This window comes from Prosopis cineraria, unplaced genomic scaffold (genome assembly GCF_029017545.1).
Source record: "Prosopis cineraria cultivar Desert tree isolate PC_DT_omini unplaced genomic scaffold, ASM2901754v1 PC3, whole genome shotgun sequence".
Classification (NCBI taxonomy): domain Eukaryota; kingdom Viridiplantae; phylum Streptophyta; class Magnoliopsida; order Fabales; family Fabaceae; genus Prosopis; species Prosopis cineraria.
Genome location: NW_026555334.1, coordinates 27821275 through 27833925, shown reverse-complemented (window position 1 = coordinate 27833925; position 12651 = coordinate 27821275). Strand labels below are relative to the sequence as shown.

General features: G+C 29.5%; 1 protein-coding gene across 1 annotated transcript; it reads right to left on the bottom strand.

Moving 5' to 3' along the window:
* Positions 1–7871: 7871 nt before the first annotated feature.
* On the bottom strand, positions 7872–10933 carry LOC129305213 (uncharacterized). The gene is made up of 5 exons (XM_054945200.1): positions 10474–10933; positions 10177–10314; positions 8843–8889; positions 8689–8727; positions 7872–8035 (listed from the first exon to the last, which is right to left on the bottom strand). Exons 1-3 carry the CDS (start codon positions 10894–10896, stop codon positions 8851–8853), a joined length of 600 nt encoding a protein of 199 aa, XP_054801175.1. The 5' UTR covers positions 10897–10933; the 3' UTR covers positions 7872–8035; positions 8689–8727; positions 8843–8850.
* Positions 10934–12651: the final 1718 nt, after the last annotated feature.

The following is a 12651-nucleotide window of genomic DNA, read 5'->3' as shown; positions in this document are numbered from 1 at the left end:
ACAAAATGATATTACAAAAAATGATAATCAAGAATTACAAAAAGGACAACAAATTATAAATTTTTATATGTACTTATTTATAATTTTTTGAGTCATTTTCAAGTTATTCTACGTAATTTTTGACCATCTAAATGTCAAAATTAATTTTTTTATTAACGATAAGGATAATATTGCACTGTTTTTAAATATTTAAGAGAAATAATATATCAAAAATGAGTTAGGCTTTTAGACACACTTGAATTTATAATTTAAGAGTAAAATTATCCTTTAACCTAAACATGTACTCCCTCCATTTCTATATATAAAATATTTTCAAAAAACTTATTTTGTCCCTAAATATAAGGGGTGGCAATGATATTTTTGAGTAATTAGATAATTTTACCCTTGTCTTGAAAAAATAAATAGATAATTAATTATATATTTTTTCTACGACCATCATGATATTAATTATGATATTATTAAAATAAAACTGAAAAAGTTATTTTGTTTTTATGTGAGTTCAACTAAGTAAAAAACATTTATTGTTATGCAAAACTCGATTAAAAACACATTATATATGACGGAGGGAGTAATTCAATTATTTATAAATTTCGAATATCATGACTTAGGTTTTGAATTTCAAGGTATTTTTAACTGTAAGAGGGAGAGGGAGAGGACAAACCTTGAGAAAATAAACTTTTTCCTCCGGCACACTGGCCATCTGGTGGGATCATTCACATTGAACAACAATAATAAAAGAATCATTTAATTAAATGAACAAGTTATTAATGGAATAACAACCACTGGTCTAGAGCGAAAGTAGTCCACTTCCTTCATTAGGTCCTGAATGGTTTCTTTCGCTTCCTGGTATTTCCCCTGTTCATCAAGAGAGAGAGAGTTAAAAATTAAAAAGAAGGAGATTAAAATTAATGCCATTATACCTATGTATATCTTCTATGTATCAATTTGGCACTTTTCAAATATGAAATTTGGTATCAAAACCATGGTTGTCAAAACGCAGAGAACATTTGGCCAAAACAAAACAAGAAAAAAAACGCAGAGAACAGAGCTGTAGCAGTACCTGAGACAAGAGCAACTCGATGAGCGCCATTAACAGATTACCTTCTGCTTCTCTGCCCGCCCAGCGTTCTCGTTCTTTACGCATGATTTCTACAGCTCGTTCTGGATCTTTCGTTGATAGAGTCATTGCATAAACTACACACACACGCAATTATATTATTGCGCACATATTTCCTACTTTGACTTCTAATAATAATGGGAGAATCAGAGAGAGTCTCTCTTAAGAAAATTAATCACAAATAACAACTAACAATAAGTCTCACTCGGAAAAAAGAAAAGTCGTGTTTCATTTTTAACAACAATTCATTCCACGATACTCATCTATGATTAATTCTTTTAAAAGGGCCGGCTGTATTTCTCCCAATAATAATTGATTAGTATGGTAGAAAGTTATGAACCTTCAGCTCTTCAATTTGATTGCGGTTAGGCTCGCCTCCGAAAACAAAGTTCTTGTTTCGGTTCGTCATCATTTTCTTGCAACACACCCATGAGAGGACCTTCGGCATTGTGAGGATACTGGCCAGAACAGGCCATGATGGGCTTGGAGTTCATCATCTTACCATTGGGACTGAACGCCCCAAGAACACCGGCCATCGATAGAGAAGCTCCTCCCACTCCTCTCACCAAATTGTTCTTCCCTCTCTCCTCTCCATTCATATTGGACCACTCCGAGAAGGCGTGGAGCTTGCAGTTCATCTGTAATGGACTTGAAACCAAGTGGCTTCGTTTGGAACTCTGGGAAACATTAAGAGAACCATAGGTTAAGCTGAAATGAACTCTGCTTGCAGAGAGGCTCCCTGGAGGCACCTGCAGCTGCAGAGGACTTAGGCTGTGGTGAACCGCTGAGTTCATCTTGTGGGAAGATTATACAGAAGACAGTGGCTTTCTTTTTCTTAATTCAGTTGTGCTTAAATATCTGAATTTGCGTGAAATCCTTTTTTTTTTTTTTTTTGGGAATGAAGCTAGGAATAACATATTACTTGGTTGCTTTCTACCCAGAATCAATGCTTTTCTTTTACAGCTGAGCAGCAGAGTGGTTTTTCTTCGTGTTATGATTTAATGAAAGGGCGGCTTGAAAATTAAATATCTAATAATACTTCTCTGCTTAGGTCACACGTTTATACAAGTGTTTCCGCTCATCTCAGGGCATAAATCTTTGCTTTAAGTCGGAGATTTCTCGCTGTAAAAGTGGAGGATTCGCCTGGCGAATATAAATTGCTTTACCCGTCTGCCTTCAGATTCCTCATGAAAACTGCTATATGAGATGCATTTACTTTGACGATTCAACCTAGCATTCTCCTGCATATCATGATTGTTGGAATATTTTATAGGGAGAATTTTAACTAAGGACTATAGATGGAACTTAAATATTAGTAGGTCCCAAAAAATTTAAAATTTCAATTCAGTCCAAAAAAATTGAAGTGGATATAATTTTAATAATGAAAAGACTAAAATATTTCACTTATTATAAGTTGTAAATGTATTAATATGGATTGTAAATTATATGTATTAACATGTCAATGATTATACAAGACTTGACATCAATTTTTTAATCACAAACAATAATATCACTTGTTAAATTCTTAACTTTACTTGTTAATTTATTAATAAATTACAAATTGGTGTTAATAAATTAATAAGTAAAGTTAACAAATTAACAACTGATGTTGTTACTTGTTTAATAAAGGGATCTAATTTACAACTCTGTTCACTGTTAAAATTATTTGTATTTCAGTCCTCTTAGATTGAAATAAAATTTTAAAATTTTTTAAGACCTATTAATAATTAAGTTGCATCTCTTGTCCTTAGTTAAAAATCTCCTTATTTTATAATTTGTGGGTTTTCATTAATTAATTAATCGACAAATTATAAGTTTATGCAATTAATTTAATTAATTATCAAACGCAGATTTGCCTGATATAATATAAGGTGCCTGATTTATTATTCTAATTGAGATCTGGGATAATATACACCTATAATGACATATATTTAAAAATTTTAAATTTTAAAATTGAGGTATTAATATCATATGCTCAAAATTATGACATCTTATAATTTTATAAAATAATTGAATATTTATATATATTCATGCCTTAAAGTCTTTTTTTAGCTGGGGTACATATTTAAAATATTATTAAATAAATAAGGCTAAATATTTAATATTACTCGAACAATAAAATTTAGAATTAAAAAACTAATCATAATTATAATATAATATATATTAATCAATTTAATAATATAAAAAATGTGAAATGTGCATATTAAAATTATTTTTTTGGATAAGATAAGTGTTTAAACGATTGTTAAGCAATATTTATGCTAAAGAGGGGATATTTGGATCAAAACAAAATATCAAAACTACCATTTAATGGTCAACTAACTAGTGATAGACCTAGGAAAATTTACTAGAGGGCACAAAAATTTATAATAAATATAAATATTAATATTTTTGAAGAAAATATAATTCTAAATATTAATTAAAATAATATATAAATAAATTATATGAGAAGTTTAAAATACATAGGTTAAAGTACTTTTTTAATTTTATAAAGTATTTTTTAGTCATTTAACTCTAATACTGTTAATTATCAACAAGAAATTTATACATTAAACTTTTAAATATTAACAATATATTTCCAAATATTGACAGATTAAACTTAATTTTTTAAAATAAAAATAATTTTCATGAAAAATAATCATTCTAATCTAATGATGTTAAGGATTAGAGGATTAAAAAGACAATTAAAGAATCAAATTAAAGTTTATATAAAATTAGAGGATAAAAAATATACTTTAGCCAAGTACATATTATTGTAATTTGTATCATAAGTTTATTTTTATAATGAATGTGAGAGTAAAGAATGTTTTTAAATGTGTATGCTTGGTAATTTTAAAGAGAATGTGCGATAATTAATTTTTTTATGGGGGCAGTTGTAATTTTAAAGGGGGGGCAAATGTAATTTTAATTAAACCTTAAGTAAAATTTCTACTTTTTAAATGGGGGAATTGCCCCCTCTATATTAATTAGAAGTGAGGCTTGTGTAACATGTATTTTGATTTTAAGAGAGGTCTATATAGATTTTCAAAATAGAAGAAGGTCTTTGTAATTTAAATTAAATAGAGGAAAAGTTAATGTAGTTTACTCTTACACTATTATAAGATAGGCTTTCAATAGTAGGTAAAAATACTTTTAACATCGGTTCATGTCATAATCAATGTTAAAAGCTTAACATCGATTATGGCATGAACCGATGTTAAAAGAGGTTTTAAAAAAATTATTTTATTTTTAGTTGTTTCCTCAATTCCTACAAATAAAAATATTCTATATAATTTATTGCTAGCCAGCCAATTAATTACATATAAATAATTCAAATTTCAATATAATTCTATAAAAATTACACAAAATTCAAATTATCTTATACAATTTCTTAAAAAACTACCTAAACTTCACATACCATCCACAAAATATTGTACCCAATGTGTGAGGATGTCATCAACCTCAATGAATCCACAATATCAAACATCTATATTAAAGTATAAAATTACAATTAAAACATTAACTAATTAATTCAAGTAACAATAAAATTAGCTTTTAAAAAATATAGTTACCTCATTTATAAATTCAGTCATTTTTAATGTGATAATGTTGAGCATGTGTCTCATCACATACGCCACATAAACTACTCTTTGGTGATTGCTTGCGACTCTATATAAAATATATATATATATATATATATATATAAACAATTGAGAATCGGGAATAAATATTAACAATTGAATATGTTAATAAAATGTTAGTTTTAACTTACCTTTGGCTCAATCCATGTCAGATCCTTTAGTTCATGTGGGTGCTTTTTCAGGACCATCGTTTGATATATTTTCATTGCCATCTAATTAACATCACAAGATTTGTAACTAATATATCCGTAAAAATTAATAGTTTTTTTACAAGTATACTTACGAGTTTATCATTTTTTTATGTCTTTGTTTGGTTTGTAATGGAGGAAACATAAGAAGAGGACTGTGTTACTCTTCAATGAAAGAACAATCAGTTGCTTGTGGTTTCTATAAATATAGTGAGATATCAGAAGAAATCTACATTTAACAAAAAAAATTGTCAATCATAAATTGATCCTTATGAAGGCACATATGGAGCTATGAAAATATCCTTTTTAACTTCACATATTCGTTGTTGGAGATACCGGGACTTATTTTAGGAGTATTCTCTTTTTCCGTCATGTGATGAGCGCAAAAAATCCAAAATGATCACCTTTGCCCGATGTAATACATAAACAATGGAGGTACCTGCGATAATGCAATTATATTAGTTTGATTGATCTTGATAAATTCATTATATTTAAGTAAAACATATTTAAATATACTTATGGAGGCCTAGAGGGTGATGAGAGGGGAGTAGGGGCGAGGGCCGAGGGAGAAGGGGCTACAGGGTGAGGGAAGGGGTCTTAGGGTGGGGGACGATAAGGGAGGCGAAGGGGGGCCAAGAGGAAGTGGGGGGGGGGCCGAAGGGGGAGAGGTGAAGGAGGAAAGGCATACTTGGTGAAGAAGGAAAAAGATGAATAATTAGGAGGGGAGTGGGGCGTGGGTTTAGAGATAAAAAAAATTTAAAAAATTTTCAACAGCAGTGGTACTCCACCAGCTGTTGAAAAAGCACCTGAATTGCTGTTGAAAGACTACTTTCAACAGTGGGTGAAATCACTCGCTGTTAAAAATATTTGTTTTTTTTAAAATTTTAACAGCTTTCAACAGCAGGTGTAGTGCACCTATTGTTGAAAGAACTTTCAACGATGGTGGATTCCACCCGCTGTTGAAAGTGTTTGTTTTTCTTTTAAATTTTTTTAATGAACTTTCAACAGTGGGTATACAGACTTTTAACAACAGGGTGGAATCCACTTGCTGTTAAAGTTTTTGTTTTTTTAATTTTTTTTAATCAAGCTTTCAAAAGCGATGCATGGAACCCGCTCTTAAAGTGTTTGTTTTTTAAATTTTTTTAATGACCTTTCAACAAGGTGCCCTTCACCCACTATTGAAAATGAACTTTCAACAGCATTGGTGTCCACCCATTGTTGAAAGTTGTTTAAAATTATAAAAATACCTGCCTTTACTTTCAACAGCGGGTGCATGTTAATCAACGTTAAAAGTCCCCTATAAAATTCAAATTCTGCATTAGTGTTACTTTAATTAATGGGATACTTATGGCAGTGAGTTAGTATGATTAAAGGACTTGTTATCTATAATGTAACAAATGAGCTAAAAGTTCTACCAGACAAAGCTTATTTGCATTTTTAACCAATTTCCTGAATTAATTGACACATAATGATTTTATATTTAATATTTATAACAAAATAACTAATGTCTAATATTTGACTGAAAGTAATATTCGTAAAGCCATGTGATGGTGTATTCAAATACCTTCCTTTTTAACTTTTTAAGGGTTAAAGCATAACTCTCCGAGAAAGGATCAAAAACTTGAATAGCCGAATCTTCTGGAGAGCGGCCGACCCATTAAATGAATATCGATGGCTCAGGTTTTTGTAAAAGAAATATATATTTGGAGTTTCGGCTGCAAGTTAAAATTGAGAAAAATATAATATTTGATCTCCAAATTTATCATCAATTTGGGCACGCCGTGTAGTCAAACAAGAACTTGGGTAGTGCCCCTTTATATAGGTTTTCATAAAAGAATTAGTCCGTGAAATTATGATTAATGTTCTTGGATCGAATTGATGTGGTGTTTATATGATAACATTGTTTGATAACAATATCAACATTGACTAAGCTCAAATTTGGAAATTGGACCAAATTAAACTTGAATATTAATAGCATCGTTGATGTCCCTAACACGAGCATGCATGCTGGGAGTACAAAAGTCCATCATATCGAATAATGATCATATCAACACTCGCGAAGCAAAGTGCATCATTATATATATCTGTGACTGAGCCAATGTCTCTGTCACCCATTCTCTCCGATTTTTTTTTTTAATAAAACAAACACCCCCCGTCCAAAATAAAAAATATTTATGATATTTATCATATTAATAAATCATAATGTAAAAAGTAAAAAAGCACATATGAATGTGTGATGATGTCATTTGAATTTTAGGCAGGGGTGGAACCAAAAAATTTTATTAGAGGGGGCTGAAATGATAAAACATATGATAATAAAAAAAATTAAATATATATATATATATATATATCACTAACATAACATAAATATTTTAATGTATATATTTATATTTAATTATATATATATATATACCTTCATTTTTTAAGATTTTCTCATTAATTTTTCATTGTATAAGAATAATTAATTATCATATCTATGATAAAATTTTTTAAAATTTTATTTTCAATATAAACTATTATTCAATTGGCAAAGATTTCATTTTTCTCATAAACATTAAATAATTTAAATACATCATTGGGATATAAAATTATGCTCAATTTAAAAAACTTTATTACTTGCTCACTAAATTTACTATTTAATTCTTTAGGTCGATAAGATCTAAGTATGTCATAATAAAAATTATTTATAATAATTCTCATAATTTCATTTATTAAATATAAAATGAAAAGAAAATTAAATGACATTAATACTTTAAGAACAACTATAACATTATTTTTTAAAATAAATAAATTTTATGATAACTATATCTTTAAACTATTGAAATAATTAGACCACAAATACATAAAAGACTATGACTTGAAATGAGAATTTCATTTATTATTTTAAAATTTTTATAATATATTAACTTAAGAGGACTCTAAGTGTATAATTCTTACATTTTATTAAAAAAAAATTAAAAGGTTAGAGAGGGCCATGACCTCTGCTGCTGGTCCTTTCCTTTCTCTACCATAGGTGCACTGTACGGTAAAGTCTCCTCCGAAGTTTTGCGGTGGTATTCTTCCCAGGATTGTGCTGCCTTTGCTTTGTCAGTTGCAGATTCTGCAATAGCCTGTCGTACCACTCACAATCAACCCAAATGTATCAGATCCTTTACATCTCAATCTTACATTCTCACTATATTTAATCCTTCATAACATGATGCAAGGTTAAATAATAATTTTATCTTTAAATTATAGGTTTATAGACTTTTGAAATCTGAATTTATTTTTTACACAATGTTTTCTTTTAAAATTTGAAAACAATGCAATTAATGTCATCTCTAACGCTAATAAATATTAACTTTGATTGTTAGCTGATTAAAAAATTATAAAAAAAATATAAAAAATTATGAGAAAAGAATCTCAAGAACTATAAAAAAGGACAAAAAATTAGAAATTTTTATATGTTACTTATTTGTAATATTGACTATTTTTTGTAATTTTGAGTTTTTTATGTATTTTTTGATTAACTAAATGTGAAAGGTAACTTTTATTAATGATAAGGGCGATATTATAGTACTGTTTTTAAATATTGATGGGAAACATTATATCAAAAATGAGTTAGGGTTTTAGACATTCTTGAAATCATAATTTGAGAATAAAATTACCCTTTAACACTAACACATAATTTAATTATTTATAAATTACAAATATCATGACTTTTTGTTTTTAACTTCAAGACATTTTTAACTGTAAGAGGGAGGGGGAGAGGGAGAGGACAAACCTTGAGAAAATAAACTTTTTCCGGCGGCAGATCGGCCATCTGGTGGGCATCATTCACATTGAACAACAATAATAATAAAAGAATCATTTAATTAAATGAACAAGTTATTAATGGAATAACAACCACCGGTCTAGAGCGAAAGTAGTCCACTTACATCCTTCATTAGGTCCTGAATGGTTTTTTCGCTTCTTGGTATTTCCCCTGTTCATCAAGAGAGCAGGAATTAAAGCTTAAGAATTAAAATTATGAAGGAGATTAAAATTAATGCCATCATATCTATGTATATCTTCTATGTATCAATTTGTCAGTTTTCAAACGTGGAGGTCTCATTTGCTTACTAAAATAAAATGAAATAAATTAAAAAAATTAAAATTAAAATAAACTAAATCATCCTTTTCTTTGCAGTGAATAAAAACTCATCAACATATACTACAAATGTAAAATTATCATATCCTCTCAAACATTTATGAATTATAATTTCTAACCTCTTAAACTAAATTACTCTCCCCTTATAAATGTGCTCACCTATCCCTTTTAATCATTTAATTTTTTTTAAATCAAATTCATTTTATTTCTTTTTAATAAACAAACAGACCGAAATTTGTTATCAAACAATGGTTGTCAAAACGCAGAGAAGATTTGGCCAAAAAAACAAAACAAAAAAAAATCAAAAAACAAAACGAAGCGAAGAGAACGAAGATGCAGTAAATATTACAAATTATTTGAAACTGGTAACTGATTCATATCCTTAAAAAAATTAGTTGAAACTTTAATCTTTTAAAAAAATTTCATCTTTTCAATTATACTCTTCTTTAAGGCCTCATCTGTTTTAGCTTTTTTTTTAAGAGAAAATAACTTTTTTTAAAAAAATACATTTCATGAATTTTGTATGATACTTGTCTAAACTTTTAAAAATAATTAGAATTTAGAAAAAAACAAATATATAATTATTTTAATAAGATAATTTGACTAACTTCTGAAAATAATCTTATAGACGAAAGAAAATTTTTTAAGAACATGGAATACACGAAGATGTCATTAAATTTTAAAATAATTTAGTAATAAATAATTTTTATAAAAATTCAAGGAATATATTATAAAATTTAGAAATAAATAACTAATAATTATTTTTTATTATTGTAACTGAATATGAAATAATATCTGTTTTTTATAAAATATCTAAATTATCTAAAAATTATTTATTTTTTAATTTCAAACAAAGGGCCCTAAATATCTTTTATAAATATCCTAATAACGACAATTGAAATTTTAATACATAATTTTTTTAAAAAAAGAATAATAGATAAAGTAGAGGTATAATTGACAAAATAATTATAAAAATTATTTAGTGTTCTTTATTTTGATCCAAGCAAAACATTAAAAATAAAGAAAGGTATTTAGCAGGCGAAAATATAATAATGATATGAATCCACTTCCATTATTTCAAGATGCGGGCACACGCAGGTGAGAGGGAGGAGAGGGGTTAACCTGATACAAGAGCAATTCAATGAGCGCGACTTTGAGTTGGTTTGAACTGGACGTGCCCTTCCACTTATTACATTCACACCTCATTATTGACTCCGCTGCATCTTTGCGCCCGTTCTGTGATAGAGACATTGCAAACAGCTACACCCACAAACACATATCAACCCGTTATATATCATCATGTTTCTTACATTGCTCTCTCTCGTTTGTTTAAATGCCGCAGTGGGCTCCACGGGGTTTTTCATTCTCTATCAAGCCAATCTAATCATAATTTGATTAATTCAGTAGAAAGTTTCGAACCTTGAGGTTTTCAATATCACTTCTTTCAGGTTCCTCTGTGTTGAAATTGCTCGTCAGGCTAAGCACAGGACCTTGGCTTCGATGTTGCGTCGAAGCAGCATAGGCTAAATTGGGCTTGGTGTTCATCTTACCACTGAGAGTGAAGGCCCCAAGAACACAAGCCAGCACTAGAGAAGCTCTTCCCGCTCCTCTCACTATATTGTTCTTCCCGTTCTCCTCTTTCATCCTGGACCCCTCTGAGAATCTCTCGACCTCGACCGTACACTTCACATATGATGGACGTGAAACCAAGTGGCTTCCCTTGGAACTCAGGGAAACACTGAGAGAGCCGTGGCTTAAGCTTATGTGAACTCTGCTTGCAGAGGAGAGACGCCCTGGAGCCACAGGCAGAGGGCTTTGGCATGTGCGGATTGCGGAGTTCATCTTATGGGAAAACTACGAAAGACCCAGATTTTTTTCTTTTGTATTCAGTCGTGCTCAAGTTAACATCCTTCTATTCTATTTATATCCCAGTCTCTGCTATGCTGATACCGTTGCAAGACATCCTTTTCTAGAATGAAGCAAGGTATAAGTTATTGCTTCATTGCTTTCTACCCAGAATCAATGCTTTGAGAGGCTCACGACGTATACTCCTTTTGGTTTTTTCTGTGGCTCCAACATTTTCACACGAAGAGCGTCAATGCTTTGTATCGAAGGACAAAAAGTTATTCTTAGCTGTTTGCCTTCATATTACTCAATAAAAATGCAATATATGACAGCTTTTTCTTTTACAACTGATCAGCAGTGTAGTTCTTCTGCATGTTATAATTTTAATCAGAGAACTTGAAAGTAAAAATCTGAAAAATATTGTGTCTCGGGTATGTCCGGTAAGAAATACTTCTCTGGTTATCACAGTGACAATATGTTACACGCTTAAGATGAGTGATCCAAGCTTTAGTTGATTTTGTCAGCCTTCACTAGTTGCAGGGCATATATCATTGCTTGAAGTGTGAGATTTTTCACGGCAAAAGTGGAATATTAGTTTATAAGATTGCAAATTTTGAATCACTATTTTGACCATTTACATTACGGTTATTCAGTAGCTTCCAAAAACCAATCAATTCCAAACTGCTTCTACTTAAACTTGCAATGTCGGGGCCTTACCAGATCACTTACCGCCTATCAATCCTTTGATTTGGACGTATGGACCATACACGGATGGCACTGTGCCCTAAAATCGGGGTATTTATGATATCTCAAGAAACCAATAATATATACTTGAAGATGATCACGCCAGAAGAAATGGAAGGCAAAAAGTTTTTTTTTTTTAACATACTGATTTTTTTTTTTCTCCGAACACATGGAATTGGGAAATAACCAATTGAAATATGTCTTGTCTTTTTCCAGAGAAAAAGATATTGACATCATTACTCCAAACCCAACTCTTGGTCATTTCTGATACGAAGCAATAACGAAGAAGCAAAGCTTACGCTCCAAAACTTGATTCCCACCCACAGTATCAATGGTGGGACATATAAAGAATTGAATTTTCAATGTTATGAATTCTGATATTAATAAATAAGGCAACTTTTTTATTATCGTGTTCTGAAATTCAAACGTCAAGGGACTTCCCTAATTATACTCTTACAAGCCTTTTCTTTTACAACTCAGTAGAGTCCAAAGTTGTGCTTCTACATATTATAATTAATTTAAGGTTAAAATGTCTAGTGTCATAAACTTATATGTGGTGCAATTTCTTCCTTCAATATTTGACAATGATGTATTAGACACCCTAGTATTAAAAAAGTATAATTTTAATCATTAGTTGACTTAAAGATTATAGAAAATAACCCAAAAAATACGCTTAAGTACCTTATAAAAATTAATATCAATTAATTAAGTTCTTAGAATAGTGTGATAATTTATAAGTTTTTATCCAAAACATATTAATCCTTCTTAAAAAATTTACCTCTAGTATAAAAAATGTATTCGTTTATAAATAACACAATTTGTAGGAAAATTTATAAATTATCATACTATTTTGGAAACTTAATTGATATTAATTTTTATATCGTAATTATTTGTAATTTTATATGTTATTTTTTGGAAATTTTTAATATCCTTTTTAGTATTTTTTTGGGTCAACAAATAATTAAAGTTAATTTTTTTAATAATAAAGTGTCCAATATATTATTTTTG